Source organism: Seriola dumerili, unplaced genomic scaffold (genome assembly GCF_002260705.1).
Source record: "Seriola dumerili isolate Sdu_G_001 unplaced genomic scaffold, Sdu_1.0 BDQW01000088.1, whole genome shotgun sequence".
Taxonomy (NCBI): Eukaryota; Metazoa; Chordata; class Actinopteri; order Carangiformes; family Carangidae; genus Seriola; species Seriola dumerili.
This window is the reverse complement of record NW_019174343.1, coordinates 12,886,728-12,914,613: the sequence shown is the minus strand read 5'-3', so window position 1 is coordinate 12,914,613 and position 27,886 is coordinate 12,886,728. Positions and strand designations below refer to the sequence as shown.

Sequence of the window (27,886 nt, the reverse complement as noted above, 5' to 3'; positions counted from 1 at the left end):
ACACTTTATAATGTCTCATGGTATATTATGCTGTTATAGGAGATTTAAAATGCTGTTCCCAAGTGACAATAAACTTAGTATTGATATACTGCATAAACAGGTTTCTTCACAATTCTTTTACTATATTATTAATGACAAAACATATGGTTCCTCATGAAAGCTAGCTTGTGTTAGTGCTGTGTCTGGTTCGGGTTAAGGGGTAATTATATGACAGTATAGTTCAGCCCAACTAGTTTGTAGCCTGGAGGAAGCACAATCACTGCTGACTGTAGTTTCCTGTCCAATAGCTGCAGCACAGAAGTCTGAGGCAAGTATAGTGGGAGTAAAGAGAGAGGAGAGACCGAGTGCACAGGACGGTCACTGTTCAATTTAAGAGTTTAAACAAGTTTGGAAAGGTGGTGTACTTGGACTTTGTTTGCAAAACAAAGCAATAGAAGGTGAGGAAACCTGCAGTGCAGACAAAAAGTATTCAGCGTCAACGAGCTGCCTGCAGAGACACACAAACTTCCCAACATCTGGTCTGCTGGAGGACGGGGCGAGCCGGAGAGAGAAACTTTGGAGGCGGAGAGAAAACTATCTCCGCTGGAGAAAAATGCATTGAATTGGGAGTTTGGGACACCTACATGAGTCGAAGGGAGATCTGGTGTTCGTGTAAAGTGATAAGAGTGGAGAGAAAGAGGACGGGAGAGGTCTTGGAGGGCGAGAAGTCCACCTGGAGCAGTTAGAGAATGAATTAGCCAAAGCCTCGGCTGCTCCGAGTCCCAGCCAGAGACAAGGTAAGAAGTTGTTTTCCTGAGCTGTTGTCGTCAAACATCAAAGCGAGTTATTCTGCAGTATAAATCCAGGCAGAGAAAGGATCCACACTCTGCAGCTGAGGAGTCTCAGCATGCAGGGACTCGTTTTGGGAAAGCAGGGCATAGACCTGCAATAAAGGTAAACAGAATATGCCCGTTATTAGCAAACAGTGACTTTTAGTGTGGCTATGTTCTAAATTTCAGTGTAAATTTTTTTTAAGTTAGACCTTTTTGTTTTTTAAAAGACTGGCACAAGTACGTTTTCGGGACAGAAGTTTGGCACTGTTTTTGAGTGTGCGGTGTGTCTTCTTTATCCTCGAAACTTCTCAAAACTTTTTTACCGTTTCTAAAGTAGACCTACAATAAAACTAGCAAGAGAGTGAATGAGTAATGAGTGAGTAATGAAGCAAACACGAATTCAGGTGAACTTCGCTCCATTAACCTTTTTTTTCACAAAACTTTAGCTGTAGGTTGTCAAAACTTTTGGATGGCAGTGAGCGAGCCACGGGAGCGCGCAAACAGCTGTCCAGCTGAGCTGCTTTGGCAAGGTAGGCGCGCGCCAAACACACATTGGCACGTGACCCACATAGTGAACTTGAACGGTCTTACTAATGAGTTTTACAACATTCCCGGTGCTCGTTTATCATTGGCTGCTCGAAACCTCTTGAAAATATCGGATAAAACACACCTGTGACCTGACAAATTAAAAAGCGGACTAGCTGAAAGTGGTCCCGTTCATAGGTCGCCGAGCAACCATTTAGTAAGAAATGCAAGAAATGGAGCTGTAACCATGCGCCAAAACTAACAGCCTATTCTTGTTTACAGTAAGTATTACATATTCTTGCTTTTACTTGATATGATCATCATCTAAGTAATCTGAGTAATGTTCAATATTGCTCTTAACTGTATTGTTAAGTTGTTTCAGAATTAGGCCTATATAAAGCAATTTACACATATCATATTTTTCTATTTTATATTATCATTTATATTTATTTATTCTGCTTGTTGTAGGAGCTTTAATGAAGCAATTTCACTCTGAAATTGATTAAAATATTCAAATCTAAGATTTCGCTTTTTAGACAGTATGCATATTTTATTGTAAACCAGCTTGTGGTGTTGATTGGAAATATGAAATAAAGTTTTGTAAATATGAACAACAATGTGTTTAGCCAGCTTTTGTTTGAATGCTCCAGTTTTGTTGTGTTTTATCAGCTTTATTCTTCCCTTTTTCTGTTGTTTTGTTAATTAATTACTTATTGTTTGACTTTTTTCTCCATTCTTCTTTTGTTACTGTGCTATGTACTATGCCTTTTTATTTCACGTTTTAGTGTTCATTGAAAGATTTATTATGATTTGCTTCAATAAAGCATCTTAGAGCTTTAAGAAGTGTTAGATATAAATAAATACTACCATTGTTGTTATTATTTGCATAAAATAAGTTAAAAGAGTTTAAACACTCCTAATTAAAAAGAAGGCTATGATTAGGCATTTCCGTTGTGTTACCACTGTTTCATGCAAGCAGCAAGCCAGTCTGCCTCTTCCTTTAGTCATTCTTAAATAGCTGAAAGGGATTCATGCTGGTTCAAGTCGTGACTGACTACACCTCTCCCTATGAAGCACGGCCTGTTGGCTTGTTGCTCAATTTCAGAATTTCAGAAATCTTTCATGTGACCCATGCTATCATCTTTGTTATAATATTTTTACCTATCTCCTCTCTCTGGTCCAGGCTCACTCCTTGGCCCCTCCACCTCCTGCCATAAGAGCCAGGCCTACGTCCATGGATGAGGAGAGGAGTGACCCTGCCATCTCCCCAGAGCCACCTGTTGATGGGGACCCCAGTCTACCAGCTCCGCAACCAAGTTCACATACAACCTCCTCCACAGAGAGACCAAACAGCTGCCCAAACCTAAAGCCCTGTCCAAGTGAAGGTAGGAAACAGGTTCACAAGAAACAGCAGAAAAATAGTCAAACATACACCTACTTTTGGTGTATAGCAGTTTTGCGTTACTGTGTCTTAGAGGAAGAACAAAAGATTCTACAAACAGCTGTGTGATGATGGGTCTGAACATGCCTTGAATCGACTCTCATTTATAACCACAAAGTTCTACTAAACCTCCTCTGTTGTTGTTTTGTGTGTGTGTGTGTGTGTGTGTGTGTGTGTGTGTGTGTGTGTGTGTGTATACTGTAAGTGTGGTTGTCTCGAAAGAGAGACAGAAAGTAGTTATTAACAGATTAAGGCATTTCTTGTGAAAAAGAGGAACTAGTGGATTAGTGCTGAGAAAGAAGACCTCTCCATGCTCTTTCATGCATGTGAACCTCATTATGGTAAGAAGTTGGCCAGTATGTGTGTGAAGCTGTATGCAAAGCACTTTCATATCTGTCCAAGCTATAGGAGAGCTTCTTACTCAAAAACAAGAATAGCCTTTGTGAAAAGCGTGATTGATGTTAGTTTTCCAAAGTGGAACAGTCTTGAGACTCTGTTGTGTTTTAAAGACTGGGAATTAGTAATCACAAATGGTGTACTCAGAGGCTGTGATCATAACTCTCACTAATTCCTAGAAAAATCATTGTGTGTTTTCACGAGATGTCATAATGATTCATTAGGTCAGAGGCCTTCTCACTGAGAGACGCAACAGTTGTGTACTGAGGTGATCGGAGATTGGTCTGTGTGGGGGACGTGCCTCCTTGGACGATCTGAGGGGTGAGGACCAATTCACCACTATGGAACGCTTAAAGGTTGCAATGATACTCCTGGGGATTTGGGAATGAACCTATGACCCTTCCCCTTTGTGTGATTGGTCATGGTAAGGGTTGACTGACACTGGGGCGGGAACAGGAGAATGTGGACCAACTCAGGGCCTGAATGACTCATCCAGAATCAGTCAAAAGGCTTCAAGTTCTCTTAAGCTTCAGTGAGAAACACAGCACTGACTGTAGATCAGAGTGCAGGTCCTATGGGGTAATTAGGGTAGGTGTGGTTAACAGTTAGGGAAATGTGCAGAGATTTAAGTGGCTTGTTGGCATGGGAACCTGCCACAAAAATCTTCGATGGTTGATGGAGTTCTTTTATTTATTTTGTTTTCTTTTTTAAAGGCAGGTCTCGACCCAATCTATCATGATTACTGTATTAAATGTGCAAAAACATAGAATCCACACACGCACATCTCTCTCCTCTGGTACATTGCGGTTTACCATGATGTGTGTAAGTACAGCATCAGATTTAATGATAATACCTCGGTGAAGTTATTAAACTGTAGGTTTGTGTCTGAACATGCTCTCGTGGCTGTGCTGACTGTACCTGTGCTCACTCCTCAGGAAGCCAGCACAAAGTATAACTGTGGCTTCTCCCACTAAAGTTAGACTGCTTGTCTGGCTGACTGGTCTAATTTGTGTGTGTGTGTGTGTGTGTGTGTGTGTGTGTGTGTGTGTGTGTGTGTGTGTGTGTGTGTGTGTGTAGGCTGAGGGTAGGTAGGTGAGCCAGGGTGGGGAGGAGAAGATTGGTCAGGCTACCGCTGTGGGCAACAAGGCGCTGCTTTCAGCACTCTGTTTCACCCCCTCACCCATCCCTCAGCCCGCAGAGTACAGGACTTTGGGACAACACAACAGGCACATAGATCTGCCTGAGGCTTGAGACAAACTTTTGCCCATGGGTGCATTATTAGAACTTGATAACAGGTACCAATGGCACCATGCCCAATGAAAGTAGCACAAAGGTCAGACATTTTTTTTCTCTTCCTGGTTCAACTCTAAGCTGTGTAGCCCATGACAAATGTGCATTAGTGTCTCTTTTCCTGTTCCTGACCCTGATAATTGGATTGAATTGCCATTTCATTTCACTTCATTCTGCCTGACATTGAGTTAACTGAGCTCTTGTTGGGAGCGGGGTTCTTTGTTTTACCCTAACCAACTCGTAGCAAATGACATATCCGTCCCATCAATTTTCAGTTGACATGGAGCCGCAGAAGTGGTTGCCAGGAGCAATTAAATTAATGTTTTTCATATCTATCGAGGAAAATACTAAGAGTAGTTATTTTTGGAAGTCAACCTATGTGTCAGTGTCATCCATACTTGTTGCCATTTTTTATGCTGTTTTCATGACTGCAGCTTGGTAGCTAGCTAGCATTGAAAGAAGATGGCATCCCTATTCTGAAGCCCACTGTCTAAGCTCTGACTGGTCGAGTGTTTCTCTAACCAGTGTTAAACAGATGTCAGTGGACAGACCTATTTAAAGAAATGTGAGCTGTGGGTGGTGGGTGGTGGGTGCTGATTCAGAGGTCTTGAACCAGGTTAGTTCCCAACAGTTTGTACCAGACTTTACACTGAGATGACAACATGTTCATAAAGTAGCTTTCCGAGGCTTTGAGAGGGTCTTGCAGATGTTAAAGCTGTAATATTCAAGTTCAATCAAGCTAGCTTGAGCACGATATGAGCCAAGAGCTCCCTCCCCTGAGTTTGGCCTTCTCTGATTGGTTTAAAGAGAATATCTCTGCACTTCTGCCAATGACTCTGGGTCACGGAAGGCTTTGACAGCGTATCTCCACATGATGTTGTGTTTTGGAACATATTTCAACTAAATTCTGTATTTTTTTTTTGTATATCTTTGTGGTTTAAAAATGTCATTACAATATAAAGACATTACTTTGCATGCAGTTCAAGATATTTGGTCAAAGGTTTCATCGACATGTCTATTATAATAGCTGTCTGTGGGGAAAATTTAGGGATTGGAATTGATAAGATTTTACCAATACCAATGCCATTATCGATTCTGCTTATCGATCCAATTCTTTATCGATTCCCTTATCGATTAATTTCTGTGATAGTTTCTAAAGCTGTGGTTTAATTACGACAATGCAACCAGGCAGCATCAGCATGGGAGCCAGCCAATCAAAATGCACTAGATGAGCAGAGAGAAAGCTGTAGCCCCCTTGTCACCCCATAGTAGGGTCTTTTCTGCTGTAAGTGAATAAAGCTCAGCTCACTCATTACAAGTGTGAGTGTTGCTCTCACTCAGGCATAAAGACGCAATGGGGCTGTCTGTTTATTCAGGAGCCTCTTACCACCACATGCCAAACTCTCATTCTCTTTCACCACTGGCAAGCTCTCTCCCTCTATTTTTTCTCTCCCTCTGTCTTTTTTCCCCACTTCTCAGCCCTTGTCTCTGTTTATCTTTCTTTCTGTCACTCTCAGTATAAGAGCAGAACTGTAATTTGTTTTTACATCAAAATTGCAAATTGAAAGGGTGCAATTTTAAATTGCAATAACCACAATTTTAAGTAGGCCTATGTCTTGCATCATTACCAGTGTTTTAAGATGAAGGAGGTGAAATTTATGGTTGGTGACTGTTGGTTTTGCCAGCTATAATGATATGGACAGCAACTATATGCAGCTGTAGCTAATTCATGTTTAATTTTGCAAGTTGGCCAAACAAAATTAAAATCTTGACAATGTTGTTTGATTAATATGTATGACAGTCTTTACTTACTGCTCACCCAAGTTGGTAGAGTCAAGAAATAAAAAACACTCTGCATGATTTTTGTATGAAAACATAAAGGACAGAATGTTTCTTTCTTCCTGCTCAAAAAGAAAGTGGTGTGGTGGAGTCCTTCTTTAGATCAATAGTTGTAGTCTCACATTGAATTCAGACAGGTAGCTCTCGGGTTGCTCGTTAGTGGTAAACGACCAACAGCTGGCAGAAAGTGAGCCGTGGTTTAAATCTCTCAGTTACACTTCAGGCCACATCATATCATTGGTTTCATGTTTCAATCAGCCCAAATACTCTGAACTGGGACCTCCAGGATTCAGGGCTGAGAAGAAAATAACACTTTTGATTGTATTGGAAAAAAAGATTGTTGCTATGTTAGAGGAATAGTTTGACATTTTTGACACTATTATGTCTGTACACTAAGTGTGAAGCTACAGTCAGCAGCGGACTAGTTCACTAATCAACCCACGCAAAAAGAACAACAAATTGCTGTTTTATGGGGGTTTTATCTTGTCCAGGACCAGTTGCAGGGCAACCAGTGGAAGAACCTGCTGGTATCAGCCATGAAATGGTCCGACACATAACCCAAACCTTATTTCCTGAAATGTCAAACTTTTCCCTAAATGTTAAGTTTATTTATCCCTGATGAACTTGTTGAAAAGAACCCTGGGATTGTTCAGAAAAAAATCAATTAGATATTTTCCTCAAATTGTTCAGCTGTTCTCTCTATATACTTTGCCTCCATAGCTTGTGTGTACAGGTTTAGATGTCAAATAGCATTTGTGTGTTCATCCTTGTTCTCTCCTGAAATTATTCCTCTGTGTATTCACAGTCTGAACTGTATTTATTTTCTCTCTCTCTCTCTCTTTCTCTGTCTGTCTGTCTCTCTCCCTCTCTCTCTTTCTTTGCTCCAGAGTGTAGATGCAGCTATTTGCCTACTTGTCCCTTTTTCGTCCCTGAGGTTTGTTGAGGCTTGTGTCTAATTTGGTTTCTCACAGAGATTGAAATAAACTAGGAGCAGTTTGAGGCATTTTTACAGGATATTTGAACTACAAAAATGAGGATTTTTTTTTCCTTCACCACCTCGCAAACATTTGAGAAACTGTTGCTGCTGCTCTGGTAGCCCGCACTCTCTCTCTTTCTCTCTCTTACTTAAGGACAGTCGCCAAATCTCCATAACCAATGTCATAAACTGTTGACAGAGAGTGTCAACATGTGATAGAACAAACTAGCAAGTAAAATGTCTGTCTGTCTCACTGTGACACTTGTACCAGGGGCCTGTAACTGTACAGTTACTGCTATGACAAATTTTATGGTTCTTCACTTGTGGCAGAGGTGTTACATAGTTCTATGTAGCGCCCACGGATCATGTTTTCTGAAATATTCAATCAATCAATTTAACAATACAATTTATTTAAAAAAAAAATCAAACTACATACCATTAAAAATATTTATTAGTCCACTGTTCATTTTACTTATCTGCCAACATACACTCTGATATCAATATTTTAGTTCTAACATTGACCTTTAATATCAGCCTGTGTAAGTGTGCATTAGAGCATTGTATACATTTGTCACTGTGAATCGAGCTCGCAGGTTGAAAGGTTTATTCACGTGTCTCTGGTAACTCTGCTTCTCTCCTCCTGAAATCCCACTGAATTCTGTTTATCCTCTACTGTTTATGGCCGTTTGCCTGTTTGTCCTTATTTCCATATGTTACACAGTGCACAGTGTATGTTTGCATGTCTGGCGGCGGTGTCCATGTTTAAGGAACCTAGATGTTTCAGGCTCCTTGTGGTACATGCAGTAGCATAGCACTCAGTTAGCAAAGCAGCTGTATTTTTCCCATGGACCAGAGGAATTTCAGAGACAAAGTAACACAATTAAATTCCCCTTAAGCCTGTTCAACAGCAGACAGTTTTTGTCTTTAATGAGCTTACACTGCTTCATTCTCTCAGCAGCTATAATCTCTGATTTTGGACATATTCCAGTACTGCACTCTCACAGCCCCTCTCTACAATGTGTGTGTGTGTGTGTGTGTGTGTGTGTGTGTGTGTGTGTGTGTGTGTGTGGTTTCAACGTTTGGCTGGATTGCAACTAAACAATTGCTTCTTCTTTCCCCTTCTGTGTGTGTGTGTGTGTGTGCGTGTGTGTGTGTGCATGAATTGGTGTGTATATTTGCTGTGGGATGCAAATAAAAAACACACCACTGCTGTAGTTGTGTGTTCTTTTCTTTGTATTATCCTTCATCCTGATCAGAACCTCAGTGGTTATGTGTGGTTTCAATCAGTTCCAGTCATTACTGAGCTACTACTGCGTTGTCTCCACTGACTCCGCTCTGCTGAACATTATTCTGCTCAGTTGCTCTTCACCTCATCTCATTGTGTCTTCTTTCCATTTCTCTACACTCTTATCTTTATGTTTTTAGAGATGAGTCAGCAGGGTGTGAATATGCGCACCCATTTCTTTTGTGTGTCTGAATAGTGTGCTTTCAAGAAGGGCTGCAACTGCAACGATCATTTGTATTAATGATTCATCTTACAACAATTAATCAATTAAGAATTCAGTCCATAAAATATTGAACTACCCTTCACAATTTCCAGGAGCCTGAGCTCAGTAAATGGCAAAATTTCTTATTAACAATAAGGAAAATGCAGCTCAATGCAGCTCAAAGCCATGACTTTTCAGTATTAGACATAGTTGCAGCTGAGCATTCTTTTGCTATGTGATGAAATGTTGACCTCAGTAACTCATCTCAAGCATTTTGAATGATGTTTGCTCATGTCTGTCAGCATTGGATGAGGGCACATATGTACTGTATGTCTTTGCCAAAGGGATGTACACATCTGAGACCTCTTTTCGTACACACAATAACACACACTAATACTCCTTGAGAAGTTGCTTCTAAAGGAGAGTTATAGAAGCTGTAGAGACAGGCTTGAGGTGGTTTGAAAGGCAGCAGGTAAACTCAGTTCAGCTGCCTGCTCTCTGTGAACCAACACTCCCCCTCAGAGATCGTACCCAAAGGAGCAGCAGGCTGCACTCCGCCTCGGGTGATTCAGGATATGTCACATGATTTGCCTGCTCATATAACTGGGATGTGTGTGTGTGTGTGTGTGTGTGTGTTTTTGTGTGTGTGTGTGTTTGTGTGTGTGTGTGTGTGTGTGTGTGGTGCTGTGTTTATGCAAACCATTGCCCCTATGTGATCCATATGTTTTTGCTTTAATGGTTAACTGTTTGTTTACTAGGATACTGAAATTCCTCTGCATCACCCCTTTAGGGCCACTGACACGTGTACATACACCAAACTACAAGCACACTTACACACACACACACACACACACACACTCATACACACTCAAGTATGTACAAACCAATACACGTATTCACCCACACGTGTAAACACACAGCCAGATCTCTTCAGCGGCTCTTGATTGCTCTGGTCTGATTTGAATTAGAGGCTCATCTTTCTCAGATCTCAGAAATGGCTCTGAGGTCGAGCGGTTTGGTGGTTTGATGCTGATGCCAACACACAGTTGGTTGAAGGCCTGCTTGGATGGCACTAGGGGTTTGGTGGGGATGCGTTTAGCTCCAACAATCGTGGTTTTGAACGTTTATAGAGTGAAAGCTCTGACTGAGTCACAGGACCTACACACTTTTAACCCATAGTACTCTGCTGGCAGCAGAAGTCTAAATGAGAATACATAGCAGACTATTGAGGGGTTCAGCTGAACAGATGATTGAACACATATCCAGTGGGAATGTGCAGGTGTTATACAGATATTCAGACACTAGGTATAAGTATTTATTGCATATCTGTAACATTAATTTGTCCAACAAGGGCAGTGATAATGTCTTAATTGTTTGTCACACTTCCAAGGAGTTTGCACAATTGCCGTCTTGCTAGTTTAACTAAATCTGTGTTTCTCAGATCTAGTAGTAATGGATTCTTCTTGAAATGGTTGTTGTGAAGTCATGGGACTTTACATTGACGAAGTCCTTTCCTTTCCTGAAGTTTGCTTATTGTGGGCTGTCGTGTGGCTTTGATAATGATGTAATTGCCCCTAAAAGCAGCTTCCAGAGTATGAGAACAAAACAACATGAGAACGAGGAGGAGTATAACCGATAAATGCCACCTAAGGCGCTTTTTGTTTAAATCATATTAACTGATCTCAGTATTTTCAAAAACCTGCCAAATGTCTAAAATCGTTAGTCATATGTTGCCCGCCAGCACATGGTGGAATATTAATTCTTTATGATCCATCCTCAATATTATGATAAAATGGATACCAGCTGCATAGAACAATGGGTGATTAAAGGTAATTGATTGATCTTGATGTGTTACTTGATTAGTCATTAAATGATTAGAGAAATATAAATATAAAATAGAAACTAAATATTTAAGTGGATAATTTCAAATACATGACAACATGTATGGCTGGCTGCCTGGGTCTGTGGATGGAGTTACATATAGTACACATGTTTGTATATAGTGTTTTTCACACAGAGTCTTGTCCAAACTAATAATGAGAAAGTCTAATAAGAATGGAGAGGTGAATACATAATAATAGACAGGCATATATACTGCATGACATACATCCTATAATGCACACACATATCTCCAAACTAGACATTTGGCAGTGTCAAGGGCAACAATTCTCACTAGTGGCTTTCATATCTGAGGCAGGCTGATTGAGACTGATGGATACAACATGGGCTTTAGAAATGGCTTCCACATGCAAGACTCAAACGTCTGTGTGTGTGTGTGCGCGGGTGTGTGTATATGTGCGTGTTTGTGTTTGTCTTTGTGTGTGGAGAGAGCTGGTATTAGATATAGGAAGGTAACATGGAGTGCATGTGATTTATGTTGTGTTTGTGTACAGGTATGTGTGTGTGGGGTTTGTGTCTAATAGAACAGAAGAGCAGGAAGGTCGTGTTTATGTCTTCTCAAACATTACACAGAAATCCTACCACACAAAAATGTCTGCAGATATACACATACACACACAAACTCATGGAAATAGGCAAAATGCAAACACAAATCCTCCAATGCTGAAGACACTGTTCCTCTTCATTAAGGTGAGACCACCTTACATAACCAAATAGTTTTGATATGCTTTGTTTTCTCTGAAAATAAAGACAGTGGTTTTTCAGGGAGGCTGAGGATGCCGGGAACTCTTGATGATGTTGTGGAGTTATCCAGTTGAGCTACACAAAATAATACAACACAAATTACATTACCAACATTTTAGTGACATAATAAAGCTCCACAATTTCAATATATATTCCTCAATATGTTTTTTTATTCAGTTACCATACAGATATTATTTTCATTCATCAAATAGTATGTTATGATATCTTCCTCAATATTAAAGAAAATATTGTGACAAATAAAACTCATGCTGAGCTGATATAGTCAAGTGCTTTAGAATTTTGTTTGGGTATGTATTTTACAGGAATGATTAAGAAAAAATATCTCACAGATTCATTTGAGTTGTGATGTCCCAATATGAGAATTTTACCGTGATTTGATTATAGGAAAAGACAATTACTAATGATATTGAAATATAGTACTACAGTGATATCTTAGTAAATCAGAACGAAAATGGTCCTGTCTTCAGTAGTTAAACTAAGTTCACTTCAAAGTGTAGTTGTATGTAAAATACAATGATGACATTTCAGCTTTATTTAAAAATGTATAAGTAGACAGCTCAGACATGTGGATTGATTTTGTAGGTGCATTTTGATTTAGCATCCAGTGAGATCAGCTGATGATCACCTTGTTGGTACTAATGAGTTCATGTTCCTGCCTGATCCTCCATAAGTACCATGTTTGCTTCTCCTCATGTGTTTATGAATAAAGCAAAGTGTTTCTTTAGCTGCTGTATAGATACCAGTCCAAAGCATCAATACAGTGTCAGTGCAGTAGTTGTATTTGGACAAACAAATATCAGAATCAGATATCTAGATTCTACCAACTACTCAGCTCATCTCTTGAAATCTTTTTTATTTCAAAGAATTATTATTTTGCGTCTTTGCTTTCACTTTGCCCAAAGCACTGTGCTTACTTATTCATTCAACTCCTACAGCTGAGATACCTTATATATTTAGCTGTAAAAGTGTGCATTAATGTACAAAGTTATGTTAAATATGTGAAGGAATTTATCTGTAAAAGTGAAGAGGGAATGTGAACTGGAGACGAAGAGTATGAGAGGCAGGGGACAGGAAAGAGAGGACAGATAGAGAAGTGAGCAAGAGTGGATAGAGTAAATAAACATAGCCGGGAAGTGTTGAGTCCACGCACAGGACGTGGTTTGGTCTGTGTGTGTGCATGCATGTGTGTGTGTGTATGTGTGTGTTTATCAAACCCAGCTGGCTCCCATTTGCCCAGGAATGAGTCTGCACCTCTCAGAGGCCCAAGCCTGCTTTGAAGGCCTCTGTGTAGTGTGTGTATATGTATGTCTGTGTGTGTGTGAGTAATAACGGCTTCATTAGAGCACTGTGTGGTACCGGTGAACACATAAAACACCCAGACGTATATACTGTATGTATATTATGTGTACATCCTCTCATGTGTTCATTTTAAACACACATACACTCTCAAACACAAACAGACACCCACGCACACACATCCCACACACACACACTTAGACCCACACAGATTTCAGGTTTCACAAGCATGCACATAGACCCCTAAACACTCCCAAGGGGTTGGATTTAACTGCTTCCAGATGCAAGTTCAGGACAGAGCACACACCAACACATACAGACAAAATCTTCTGCTCTGTTGAAGTCAGCACAACTACTCTGTTTAAATTAATTAAGTGCTGGTGGATGGGAAATGACATGGGAGTAGACAAGTTTATTACGAGTTGGAAAACAGCTTGCTGCTGATAGCTGATAATAAGAAAGAAAACTGGGAACCTGAATGACCTTCAAAATAAACTTGACATAAATATAAAACATTGTGGTCTCATAGATAACTGCTCTAATGTTTTTTGTTTTTTTAACTGTGTATCTGCGTATTTGTGTGTTTGTTTTGCAGATGTGGCCCACATATATACTGAGCCCCTCATATTAAGGTCAAATGGCACCCCAGAAAGGCTGCTAAGCAATGATGGAGACAATTGTAACAGCAGCTTCTCAAACGCGGAGCTTACAACACCAAGCAAGAGTATCACATGTGAGTAAATAGCACCCTCACACACACACACACAAACGCACACACACACACACACACACACACACACACACACACACACACACACACACACACACACACATAGAGACACACTCGCAGAGAAACTGGTGAGAGTTTTATTTCCATTACCGATCACCGGTCTGATGAGTCACATTGTCCTGACCTTTAACAAATACATTTGCACACCCTGAAGAAATAGGTCGGGTAATCATACACACAGACAGAAATATCTACATTGTCAGCTAAGTAGGTTAAGTTTCTGATTTCTGAACACAAGAGAGTTTGCACCCAAATCTCCACACCTTTCCTCCTCTTTTCCACTTTCCTCTGCATTTTATTCTCTGTCTGTCTGTCTGTCTTTGTTGAGACTGGATTGTTAGACTATCACCATGACAACGCTAGGTGAGTGTGACTGGCACTGTGGATTTTGCTTCCATTACTCAGTCTCCTTTAATTATTCAAGGTTCATTGGACATCTTGGCATCGGTCAAATAAGAATATATCCCCCCAAAGTCTCAGATTTGATCAATAGAGAGCCGAAGTCCTGATGTCACATCGTGGCGAGCTTCCACTAACTTCTGAAACGCAGTGCGACCTCTCGTTGAGGATTTCTTTCATTGGCCTCGCTGAAAAAGTAAAATGTGTTTATGGGGTTTACTGGCCAATTTCTAAAATACACTGAATGAGTATATACCCGTTTTGTAATTGAAATTGCTATTAGAATTTCAATCATTTGTATTTTAAACAAAGTAAAATAATTTTTTTCTTTTCAATTCATAAAAACTATAGCTCCCATCAGCGCAAGAATGCACATATTATACATCACCATAACTGTTTCTCCTTTATCTCCCACTCCTACCATCCCAGACACTCAGCTGGCTCCAGTCAAGCGTGTCATGTTTACAGTCTTGGGCTTGTGGGAAATGGTGTTTGTTAATGGCTGTTTCAAACAGAAATATTATATTATTTTAAAAGAAAACTTACATCCCTGTCCAGACAAATGAAATGAACCCCTGATCATACAGTCGAGCATCAGGGCTATAAATGTAAACGTCTGTGTCATTTTTGGACAAGGTTTTCTTATTGGTGTAACAGGACCCAGAATATCTTTCACTTCATTTGATGTCAGTGTTTATTCCATCTGCGAAACTAGTTTTTTAGCCAATCCACCCTAATATTGCTTCTAATTGTTGTAACATCAAATAGCTTGCTGGCAGTGGCACTGCAGTGAGAAAATTGCAGATGGAGAGATGACTGTGTCTCACATTATGTGTGCTTTATTTACACCCAGTTTTTCAAGTCTAAACTTCTTCCCAAAATCCCCAGCTGTCCAATCATTAAGCTCCCCACTGGGTGTATCACCACTTCTCCACCTCAATTTGCTGGTTAGGAGCGTCCAACACCTGAAATTTCTCTTCTTCCAGAGTTATATCACCAACCGCCACCACCCATTTCCCTCCCTCATATTACTAGTCCAGTGGTTGTGTGTCAGCCAGAGACAGACTCTCTTTTACTCTCCTTGATGTGCAGTCGCTCCAGCCCTCTGTATCAAAGCCAAAGGTTACGCAAGTATACTATGTCATTACCCCACCACGTATATTTGTCTTGCTTTCACTCTGCTTTGAAATACATAGAATCTTGAGCTAATTCTTAAACTAGTTCTACTATGTCATTTATTCACTTAGCAGACCAAGCTCCACAATACTGACACCCACAAAACTGTAGCTACGTTGTCTCGATGCTTAGCCACTAACCCAAAAGCACAGTAAAAATTTTAAATGCTCTAAAGTGGCCTAAATCTGTCCTTCCTGTCATTCAAAGAAAAGAAGGGATGGTGTATGTGAATGAGTGATAAATGAAAGGAGGAGCTGAGGGGTGAGAAGAAGGTTGCGTAAGCTGACATATAGTATAAGCATGTGTTAGAAAACAATGAGCGTTTTTCCTGGAATCCATGGCCAGCCACGGGTGACATGCACACAAACACACAAACCTGCGCCATGATAATAGCTAGTTTGCAGTAAGTGAAAAACCAGCAGTTCACTCAGGAAATGGATAAGTAGGTGAATGCAGTGTGTTTTGAGCTGAGTAGGTGTGTGAATTGTCTGCTGTCTCCATCTATGTTTGTGCCTCTACCTGTCCTGTCTGCTGCATGTGTCTATTTCAGGCCCAGGATGGAAGACTGAGAGGTTTTCGTCAGATTTTCTCTCTCTCTCTCTCTCTCTCTCTCTCTCTCTCTCTCTCTCTCGCTCTCTCTCTCTCTCGTTCTCGCTTTCTCTCAGCTTTATTTTACATCCCAATAAAATCTATGAAACCCACCAGCTCCATATGCTGTGCAGGGAGGGTTATGCAACTACAGTAGGGTTGGACAAAATGTACCGTCATGCACACCAGTCCTCACTGGCTTTCCATTTGCCTTTATGTGCCTCCTCCCTTCGTCCATAGCTTCCTCCCTCTACAACTTACACAATCGCACGTGTTCACGGGACTTGAACCACAAACTAAATGGTGTTAAGTTCTAAAATTGATCCCTTTCTCAGGTGAGCACAGACAGCTTAGCCTGTCTGCATAATTGACTGCATAACTGTCTGTCTCTTTGACTCTAGTATCCATTTGCTTTGTTTTTGTCAGTGTGAGTTGGTTTGTCTGTTTTAAGACACTATCAGCCTGCTTGCAGTTTAAATACGGTCTGTGTCATCTGCAACCGATCAATCAATTATCATCTGTTTCTTTGGATTCATAATGAGTGTGAGTGCTCATTACAAAATAGCTGCGACTCAGGTCTGTGGTGAGGTCATGGCTGTGTGACATCTGCGAATGTGTGTGTGAGAGTGTTTGTGAGTGAGAGGGTGAGCAAACAGAAGCAAAAACAGAAAATTCTTCAGCCCGTATGTTCTGTCTCGCAGTGATGACATCAGAGCTGCAGTATGTGTCTGGCTCTGGGCCTATGACAAGCTGTCTGAGAACAATGTGCAGAGAGAGCTGTTAACATGTGTGAGTGTCTGTTATGACCTGAATCGAACGCGCACGCACACACACACACATACACACACACACACAAGCACACGCTCCCTGTCAGTGATGTCATGACCACACTGCATTCTTTGACGTCACAGTCACAGCAGGACACATATGTTCACAGATGTTTAACCGCTGACAACTCTTTTGGACTCAAAAGGAAACAATGACACATGCATTCCATCACTGACAGGATCACAGTAGCTTTTATGACATTTCCACTTTGTTTATTTTTATCAGTTTTCACCAAATGAGGTAAGCATAAAGGAAATAGAAGACAGCCCATTTTTTTAATGCATGTGCGAATGAGGGCATGAAAGTGTGAGCAAGGGAAATGCTGAGTGGAGCTGTTTGTTATTATCTTGTCATCAAAGGGGAGGAGTGTGCAATGTGTTGTTAATGGGAAATCTAACAGAATTGTGACACTGCCTTTAATTAGAGACCAGTCACTGTGCTGAAACTGTTTTCCATCTCTGCTGCTCGGCATTAATTCTCTTCAGACCTTCTTTCTTTCTGTGACTCTCTTCATCTCTTTGTTGGTCGCATTTAAACACACAAAATTTGCATTTGCTATCACTTAGATAACGGTTACATGGAGTGACGTGATGGAAAGTAGGGCTGTGTTATGTCAGGGGTCATGGGTGGATGAGGTGGTTTCAAGGATTAGTGTTGCTGTGTGTCATGTTGTTCTTGCATGTTGACTGTCTTTTCCTCTTTTCTTCAAAATATAGGCCTAACTCTATCCAGATATTTGCACACTGTTTCCATTCATTTGTCAGGTGAAATTCACAAAAATGAGTCAAATGTTGCAAAAAAATAAAAAAGTGAATTAAGTGTTTTTCCGACAGCTGGGTTGAAGTGAATAAATTGTGTTTCTGAATGAAAAAAACACACACACACACACACACACAAAGAGAAAAGTAGAAGTTTTTCCAGAACTTCCAGTATTGGGCAGGTTGTTGTCATGTTTCATGTTTTCATGCAAACACAAAAACAAAGAAATGTGCTTGGCAATTTACAAAACAAAAAATCCAAAAGTCTAAACCTCATGCACATCTGTGTTTTTTCTGGTTTAGAAAAGGCTCTGCTGAAAAACATGTGCAGGCACGAATACATCAGTCAACTCGCGATCAGTCAACCCTATCTGCTGCTGAGATAGTTTGATCATATTTAGGCTTTTGTATGTAAACACTCTACAGGTGGTTCAGTATACTGTGAAATGAATTTGATGTAAGACTGTGTTAGCAAGTGTGGTTTAAGTGGTTTAATAGACTCTTCCTGTATTTTGTGATTTTAGAAAAACCTTGAAACTTTCACAGTGAGGTAGAAACAGACCAACATATACTGGCAACACAACGTGAAGCATTTCTATGATCATTTCAGGTGATGACTCATTCTGTAATTCAGAGTTGAGCCTACCTGATGTTGAGGCAGTACCTCAGGCTTGCCCACCTGTTAGATCACAACTACTGTTTCTTGTTAGAATAATAACACTATTTGGTTAATACGGCCACCATTTGAGGAAAGTTTTGGTTATTTTCAATTTTGAGTGACGGTTAGCAATCATGATGATTGATTAGGTTAAAAATTTCCTCAAATACTTAACTGAGACTTTGCCACTCCACTTTGCTAGAAGTACAGCTCTCTAGTACACCCTCAGGGGCCAAAACAAGTTCCAACAACTGAATCTCACACACAATAATAATGACAATGAGGTCAGACCTACCTGTTGTACTGTACCTCTGCCTTTGCATTCGTCTGTAGCCTAAAGGTGGTTATTGTGATAGTGCATATTATTATATTGTATGTTCTGTGAGTATGAAAAACAAATCTTCATATTAGCCTGATTTAGTTACAAGTAAAGTGGTGGAATATTTACAGGCTACCAGGCTACCAAGAATGACAAATAACAAACACATATAATGAACATAGCAGCACCCACTGGCGCCAGTAATCCATCAAAATCATCAGTTTTATCCACACTAATAGAATCAAGTATACTCTGAACAACAAGTGGAATCTGCTTTAAGTCATTCTTGCTATTATTCAATTGACAAATACAACATAAAAAGGATTTTTGGTTTAAATACTGTAGTGGTACTGTAGTACTGTAGCAAAAGTGGAAGCAACAGAAGTCCATTTTTCCACTTTTTAAATTACAGTAATCCTTGAACGAAGTGATAGCCAGATGCATTAAAAAAGTCTGTGAGAAATGCAACAATAAAAGAGGATCAAAATGGACTTTTATAACTGAAATGCTGTAATAAGCATCTCTGCAGGGGTAATGCTTAATTTGAATGATGGGATACCATAAGCTGCTTTTTATGTGTTATGTTAAAAGGGCTAAGACTGACTTGAAAGTAGAATAAACATTTATTTTTGGCCAAAGTTGAGTCATGCTTTGTCTGGCTTACACCTCATTTTGAGGCAGTAGTCTTTAAAATGCTGTCACGTGACTTTTTCAATGTGGTGAGTGGGTGCATCTAAGCAAGCCTCATTAACGCTGTAGTGTTGGTTGGAGCACTGTTTAGCAGCCAAACATGTGGGAAATCTCACTGAAAACTGTTTTAGATAACATTTTACAACACAAATTTATCATTTTCGTATTTCACAGTTTTTAGTGCCTCAAACTTAGGCTTTGGGCCACAGTTAAAAACAACACTAACTATGAAGAAAAGCCAAGAGGGGAGTCAGAGGGTAAGCTGCTTCTGGGAGATCTGGGTTGAATTTTAGTTACTTCAGAAATGTTTGAGAAGATTTTGACATGTTGCGCAAATATTGTGAAACTGAACTATTTTGTGCCACTCAAGCCAAGGCCACACTGAGATACTTTGCCTCTGTTCTGTTGTGCTTGAGAAAGGGCAAAAGCACTTATGCACATTTGTGTATAGTTAGTTAAGGAGCCAGATTTGTGGGTGCATGTATCATCCATCCATCTTCTCTCCCTGTGTTGTTCGCTTAAAATTTAATATAAAGCACATTTGGTCTGATGAAAATGCAATTTCTCTGCATCTTCATGACTTTACTCTCCTGCCTATAGTTCAGCACTTTCAACTCTTTAACCTACAAAGACAGACAAACAGCGCCAGAGGAGACGGTCGGATAGAGCAGCTGGAACACAGACAGACACAGCTCAGTCATTCTGGTGACTCATTCCAGCAGAGGATAAGTAGAGAGAGAGAGATGAACAGCACTTCTCTGGTCTGGGAGGGAGGTGTGTAAGTACAGGGTAGCTGAGAGACGCCAGGAGAGGAGGAAGAGGTTGAGGGTATGTGAATCTGGGGTGGGGGGTGTGCTGCTGTATTCAGCTGATATGGTGACTCACTCATGCTCACTCACTGGCCAAACACATCCGCACGGACGCACATACACACATTATACCAGGGGTCACAGGACCCCCAGTAGATTACACTGCTGTGTTAGTGCCACACACGCACACTCTGCGGTTTCCCAGACTCATCATGTTAATCCCACAGTCATTTGGCTCTTTATTTGCTGTTATTTTTAACTAGCTCCCACTGCTGAATCATTGTGTTTATGAGTCACACCCATGCATCCTCCTGGTCCAAAAATGCACAAGCAGCAGCCCATTTCTTTTACTTTGTTCTCTCTGTTTCTCACTCCATTTTTCTCCCTTACTTTCTTGAACTCAGACAAAGGGACCTTGTGTTTTTTCTGTCTCTGTGTGTGTGTGTGTGTGTGTGTGTGTGTGTGTGTGTGTGTGTCCACACGTGTTCTTGCATGCATATATTTGTGTGTGTGAGTGGGCCTAACCTCAAGCTCTGTTTGGAGACAGTACTGACTCCCCGTCTCTCTCTCTCTCTCTTGCTCTGTCTGTCTGTCTGCCTGCCAGATCCGCCTATGTACTGTGTTCACACACACACACACACACACACACACACACACACACACACACACACACACACACACACACACACACACACACACACACACACACACACACAAGTTTGAATTTCTCAACAGCTCCCAATCCCCTGTAGGACAATACAAAACTAGAAGGAATACTGAAAAATTGTGCACAGCATCCCTCCCCTTCCTCTAATCCCCTTCTTCTCTTACCGACCTACATCCTGGCCAGCTCAGGGTGTTAAAATACAGTATTGTGCAGAGGGTGAAAAGGGAGTGACCAGAAAGAGAGACAGAAAGGGAGGACACAGAGAGGGAGGAGATGGTCTGAGGGAGTCAAAGAGGAAGAGAAAGAGACATAACACATGAGAGCAGCAGGTATTGACTTTTGACATACTTTAGCGGAGAAACTATGGCTCCTTCTCACTCGCCCTGCACACGCATGCACACACACACACGAGCACACACTGGCCCTGCAGCCTGCCAAACATCTGGAGCAAAGTTAGAAAACGCTGAATGAAAGAATCTTTAATAACACTGGATTGGTTGTGCGACCGAGGCCATCAGCCAATCAAAACAGGCCTGGTTGGGTTATCTGTCTCCGAACGGTTATCGAACAGACGCTTTTATTGCCAGTCGTGTTTCATAGCCTGAGCTCAGGACCACACTCTGTTTGCCTCTCAGTTCAACTGTGTGTGTGTGTGTGTGTTTTTTTTTTATCAGGTACAGAGTTTCTGCTTTGATTTTCTGTGGGTCTGTTGTACTCTATGCGGCCCTGTTAAGTATCACCACACCTTTCCACACCATATGCTTTCAGGTCAAGAAAATATTTAGGGCCTCAATAGGATGGTATTAAATACTACCATAATATATAAAAACCAGGCTTCCATTTTATTCTTCTTTTCAGGGTGTGTGTTTGGTTTGGCAACGAAGGTGTGCTTTTCTGCCTCCTCCTCTTTAGCGGAGTAGTTAGTACTCGGTACTGCTTGGAGGTAAATTATACCAAGTGGTATAGTGAGCCAAGATTAACAAATCTGCATGTGCTTAAGTGTTTGTGTTTGTAGATACTGTATACGGTATATTGTCTCAAAACTGCATTGTTCCAAAAGACAGAAACGCTTCTCTTCCTGCCTCACACTCTTCATTTGTCTTGTCTTTTTTTACCCTGCAGTCTCTTTCTGGTTGTGTAAGAGTCTAGACAAGTAGGATCAGGGGTCAGCTCAGTAAACACATGGCTCTTCCCATGAGCTATTGCCTTTTGGGTGGGCTTTGTAAATGGACTCAATTTCCCAGGGCCTCCCTCTCCATGACGCTGCATCAGCACAAGTATGCACACACACTGAGAGGGGCCTCAGTTGTGCCTCACAGCTATCGATGATCAGATGCATTATGCACACAAGTTGCTGAGCCTGCTCACACACACAATATAACCATTTAAATCCCATTAATTTATTTTATAAAAACATAATATCTCTGTCTGTCAAAAAATTTAAAGGGACACTCCAGCGATTATACACTTTGGTTAAGTTGAGAGAATCACAAGAGACAGATTAAAAAACAGAGTGGTCAAAAAATCCTTACAGTTGCCACAGTGCAACTCAGTTTTACCTGTTACTAGACCCACCCTGCCTCGTAAATGTCTTTCAAACTCCAAGTTTGTAGCATAGGCTTTTTGCTTTTTGCGAAAAATTTGAAATTTTAAGCCCGAGCCAAGATCCACTCAGACTTTAGAAAGCTTCAGAGGACATTATCCAAGTTTTGTTACCTCTTTATTGGTGACAACTTGGACAGTGTTCAACTGAGCAATGCAGTACATGACAACTAGCGATGAAAAATCAGTTATGTAAATAAACAGAATGTATATGTATTTATGTACATATATTTACCTTTTCCAGCTTCTCAATTGTGAGGTTTTACTGTTTTTCGCTTGTTGTGTCCTTGGACTTTTGGACCATTTGTCTGAAAAAGTGATTAACTGCATTCAATGAGCAACAGATTAATTAATAATGAAGACAAACACTACAGGATGAAAATGGGAAGAGCCATACAACATAGTACAATAAAACATAATAAATACTTTTTTTTATTTTTTATTTATTTGGCTCCCCATTAGCCACTATTAAGGTAGCCAGGTACCACTCAAGTAAAAAATAACGCAAAACAATGTAAATTAAAATCAAAGACAAAAAAAGGAAACAAGAAAATAACAAATAACAACAACAGTAAATAGAATAGAATGGAATAGAAAGCCTTTATTGTCATTGTCCAAAAAAAGATATAAAATGAAAACTACTAATAACAATAATAATAACATTGACAAGTTCCACAGTTATCCAAAGTAAAAGTAAAACATTTGATACAGCTAAAAAAACAAACAGTAATACGACTAAAAACAGCATACACAGTAACCGAAGACTATCTAAATGTTCAAGGTTATTTTGTTTACTTCTTGTATTTATATGAATCAATTCAATTCAATTTTATTTATATGTGAACACAATAAGAGAAACACCAAACACAACTGATCTGATGTGAGGTGAATAATGAAAAATGTTCATTGTCTTCAGGCTGTTTTAAATGAATGTAATTTCTTTCCATCACCAGCTCAACCAGCAGCCAGGTCCACGCCCATCCAACACACCCAGCCATGTCGGACGCAGCCCAGCAGCCAACTACGCAACGGAGCCCGGCAGCACTCACACACACACTCCTCTCACACGCACTGTTCGCATCACACGCACACGCCGCACACGCATACACTCCAGTCCAACGGGGTCAGGAACGGGGGCCCTCATCCTAAGCTGGGCTCCCTCCCAAGAGGTGGCTCATCCACCTCCTCGTCTTCTTCAGCTGGACCCAAACACACCAAGAAATTGCAGTCCAACCCCTCCATCACCTCCCAGAGCAGCAAGAGGAGCAAGAGCAGCTCCAAGAGCAACAGCTCCCAGATTCCCACAGAGGCACAGGACGGTGAGATATAGATACTGACAGGGGCAGGGGCAGGAGGAGAGGGAGGGATAGGTAGCAAGGTTCAACAAGTTTTTTTCCATTTGTCTAATCAGAGTAGAAGATCAGGTGTACTTTCCTTTGGCATGTTTTCTTTGACCAAAAACCAACAAAAAATTGAACTCTCGGTTCAGTTCAGTACTTTTATCCATTTTGAATTTGCAATAAAATTGCATTTATAAATATTTACCGACTGCAAATGCATGAACTGAAAACTGATTCATCTAAAAACCAAAGGAAAAATTCATCAAGCTAGAAAATATCTATTTATTAACCTTGTCATTCCTGCAATCACTCTGATGAGCAGTCCTCTGTCATGGCATGAGTGGTTGTGTCAACATTTGTGTCTTTAAAGTAGGCAGGTTAGATCCACTGCACTTGAATTGTTGAACTGTTATATGGTGACAGACTCAACAAAGAGGAAAGTGGATATGTGGTAAAGATAACTGACTGATTACTAACGGGCATGTGGTAAGACCAGGAATTTGTTTATTTTACTCCCTATTAAAAACCTAATGTCATAAGTCAGTGTGCTAATGCCATCAGGACATTGGCAGCCCTTAGTCTCTGGCCTGCACTGAAGAAAAATGTTTTCTTGTAAACTAATTATGTCATCATGATTTCTGACCTATCACACTGACTGTAAAGCCAAACTCTGATCAACTCAGTTAGATTTTTTAAGTTCACTTTGCTTCATTGGCATGGTGTGAATATGTTTCTGTCTGCCTTTCCCCTCCAGACTGCTGTGTTCACTGTATTCTGGCCTGTCTCTTCTGTGAGTTCCTGACTCTGTGTAACATCGTGCTGGACTGTGCCACCTGTGGCTCCTGCGCAGGCGATGACTCGTGTTTCTGCTGCTGCTGTGCGTCGGAGGAGTGTGGCGACTGTGACCTGCCCTGTGACATGGACTGTGGCATCATTGACGCCTGCTGTGAGTCTGCAGACTGCCTGGAGATCTGTATGGAGTGCTGCAGCCTTTGCTTCTCCTCCTGAGGCCCCAGCCACCACCCTGGGGGCAAAGTAGATGCCTGCTACTCACTCTCACAAGCCCAGGAACAACTTCAGCCAGCATCTTATCGGAGCTGAGAAGCACTACATGCAGTCTTTGTTGCCTGGGCTCTGTGTTTGACACTATATTGGCTGGCCTAGTTGGCTCCACAATATGTCCAATGTTTCTTACAGGGTTTGCCAAGTAAAAGATGTGACCTAATGCTGAGAGCAGTCACTGGTGAACTCTTCCTTCCTTTATTGATCAAACGATGGGACAGTAACTTCCCCTGCTTTGTCTTTGCTGTTGGTCTATTGCTACACAGCTGGCTGTATGATTTCCAGCTGTGGTCCATGAGAGTTTGCCGGGCTGTGCAGCATCTAGACCCTTACTGAACAAGCTATTATTACAATGGAGCCCCTTGTGCCGTCTGAATGACTGGAGTTCTCCAAGCATGAAAAATGACCTCCAAAGGCAAATGAGAAAATGGCTCCATTTAACCGGATTTTAGTGTTTCTGTAGATAAGAGCAGCAGCATAATGGGAAAGTGGACGCTCAGATCTCAGTAGCAATGTAGTCTGTCCTCCTGTCCTTGGCAAGGTTAAAGTCTTCCAGTCTGATTGCTTACAGTGGCCTTTACAACACACACAGCCCAAGTGGCGGATGTTGAATTCACCGCTGTCTTTATCCTTGTTGCAATGTACAAAATAGAGAAAACAATGGTGGCTTGTGGCAATATTACAGATTTTTTTTTATTTTTTATTTTTTTGCTAAAATGCATCTTACTTAAAGGACTTACTTAGAGAAAAATCGTCAGAGCGTCACGCATCAGCCTGGAGATGGGTCCCATTAAATGAGTACTGTAAGTGATGGACATCACAGAGCGAGTGGTTGATAGCATCTGCAGTGGACATATTCTCTACTCTAACATGTGAAGGGAGAGAGTTCTTAATCAAACATCTCTCCTCGCTTAATGTTTCACATCTTGTTTACTTTTAAATTTTCTCGAGGGGCTTTGACTGTATCCAGTGAATTCCTCCTGGTGTGATTGGTCAGAACTGGTAAAGGACTGGTAGAGGATTGGAAGGCATCATCTCCTTTTTTAATACATTTCATTTTCCTTTTGTCATTCTAGCTATGTGAACAAAAGGCCCTGGCTTAGCTTAAGGCCTGAATTTTCAAGTAGATTCCTCGCCTTTACCAAATCTCTATTAATCCTTGTTTTGTAGATTTTAGTTAAGATATTTGCATTTCTCCTCTAATGTGAAAATCACATTTCTGTGTTATCAGGTTTTGCCGGGCTCTCTGTAAAGCAGACATTGCTCAACATCTAATTTAATTCCTTGAGTGAAAATCTCACAACATTATGCTAAGTTAGATCCATATGCTCGTAGTATGAATGGTACGCTTTTGATAACAGGCCCGCACTCTCATATGCTCAGACACATACCTTCTCCAACCCAATACCTCTTGAGATGTCACCTAGATCTGTTGTGCATTTTAAAATGACTTGATACAAATCTCTCTCCTCTCTGATCAAATACTGTTTGTGCAATCTTTTTTTCTTGGAAATACCAAAGAGTTTTCCTCTTACTGGACCTTAGTTTCTAGACCTATAATTACTTGTACATAGAAGGGTTTTTGCCCTGCTAATATGGCTGCGGTTGATTAAACCCTATTTTAAGGGCTGATATCTAACACTGTTGATGAATATACACTACGGCTGTAATCAGCCTGATAACACAGAAGCAGAGTATGCAAGTTTTGGGAATTCAGCTAATTAGATAATATGACTCCTCGTGTCTGTTTATATCAGATTGGATATGTTTCATATTTTGGAACTAAACTGAAACAGATTCCTGGAAAGCCCTGGAAAACAATGCAATTCTTTACAGAACTGAGAGATTTATGAAGGGAAAACTGGATTTTATACTGTTACGTATAGAAATTATAATAATGTCACTTTGTTTGAGTTACAAGACATTCTAAGTGCAGATTCTGATGATGATGCTTCATCTAGGGACATGCTTTCTGTCACCAGACCAACCTTGTCAAAAAAAAAAAAATAGGCCTACGTTGTGATAAATATCTGTGGTGTGTACGGGGTTAACCCATTTGAGTTTGAAACAAAATTAATACTGCTTTCTTAACAACACTGGTTTGTTAACAACAATCATTGCCAATAATAAAAATGGTTTCATACCACTGGAATACAGTTTGTACATTTACATAGCTACAGAGCCAACAAGCCAATATTAGCATAACTGGTCTCCAATGTTGACAATGGCACGGTTACTCTGCCAGTGTTAAAATAAACAGTTCACCTTGCTAACATGCAAGTTACTTGGTTAAGCAAGCAATAATATAAATACATATTATATGTTTCCTACTGGCTCATTTTACTGCTAAAACAATAGGTTCACTGTTTTTAATCCAACCCAGTTGACATGTTGTTTCCTATCACTTATGACCACAACCTCTCTCCAGCTCAAGTTTCAAGATTCTTACCACTCTGCTGTAGCCTCTCACTAGGCTCAAACACAGATTTGATTTGATTTTGCTCAAATTCCTGCTGTAGCTGGAAAAATAAAACCTACCTGTAATACAAAGCATGGCTTTGCAACTCTCTCTTTATTTTTTTTTTACCAGTAGATCATTTAAACATGTCTGGCCCTCCTGTGAGGTTCCTATTTTCCAAAAGTAACTTCACCAAGAGGTAAAAATTCTCCTTTTGGACTGTAAAGTGCAGTGAGAATGTGCAGTGGAGTGGTTAGGCTGTCAATACTAAAGCTAGGTTGTGCTATGCGACATAAATCATGTGAAACAACATTTTAATAAGGTCTGGCTTGAAAAACAGTGAACACATCATTTAAATTTAATTTAATGGTATTGGAATAATTTTTTATGACTTAGTCATTAAATACTATTTTATGTCTATACTGAGAAGTGCTGCACAAGTCATGGAGAACGCAGGCAGTCTGGAGGAATAGAAAACACTGATTGGTTGGTCTGGAGATAGAAGACACTGTCTAGACATAGAAAGACATAGAATCCCCAGATGAACACTGGTCTTGCGCTTCGATTGTTTTCTGGATTTTAGAGATGATTTGGTGATGTGGATTTGATGTTGTGTTTGTACCAGGCAGGCCATCATCTCATTTCCAAGTACGTCTCATGTATTCAGTCAAGGTATCACAGTAATACTGGAAGAAAACATAAGTTTACGTTTAGTATTATCTCAGTATTATCAGTATTTTTGTTAGAATTACCTTGACCACAGACATTTCAAACCGTTGACTTTTGTAGATTTATTATCTTATTATGAGATGGAACTTGGATATTGATTTAAAGGGCTGGTCACCTCTGCCTGTAGTCTGAAAGTTATCCTAGCCCAGCTGAATTTTTACTAGACTGTAGTCCACTATAATGTCATTTTGTTTACACTACCCCCATTTAATGTCAATTTGAATTGCAGTCCTGGAAGTCACATTAAAATCTCTTTGTTTAATACTGAATAAACAATGTGAAATCCA

At 40.4% G+C, this 27,886-nt stretch overlaps 1 protein-coding gene across 2 annotated transcripts; it reads left to right on the top strand.

Moving 5' to 3' along the window:
• Positions 1-342: 342 nt before the first annotated feature.
• LOC111221992 (myoD family inhibitor domain-containing protein-like) lies at positions 343-27,886 on the top strand. Of its 2 annotated transcripts, none has more exons than XM_022745610.1 (5): positions 343-776; positions 2,521-2,722; positions 13,322-13,459; positions 22,964-23,329; positions 24,105-27,886. In XM_022745610.1, the coding sequence occupies exons 2-5, from the start codon at positions 2,572-2,574 to the stop codon at positions 24,356-24,358; spliced, it is 909 nt and encodes a 302-aa protein (XP_022601331.1). In that variant the 5' UTR covers positions 343-776; positions 2,521-2,571; the 3' UTR covers positions 24,359-27,886. The 2 variants fall into 2 exon arrangements, with proteins under 2 accessions (XP_022601331.1, XP_022601332.1); XM_022745611.1 differs by lacking the exon at positions 343-776 and adding an exon at positions 1,570-1,618.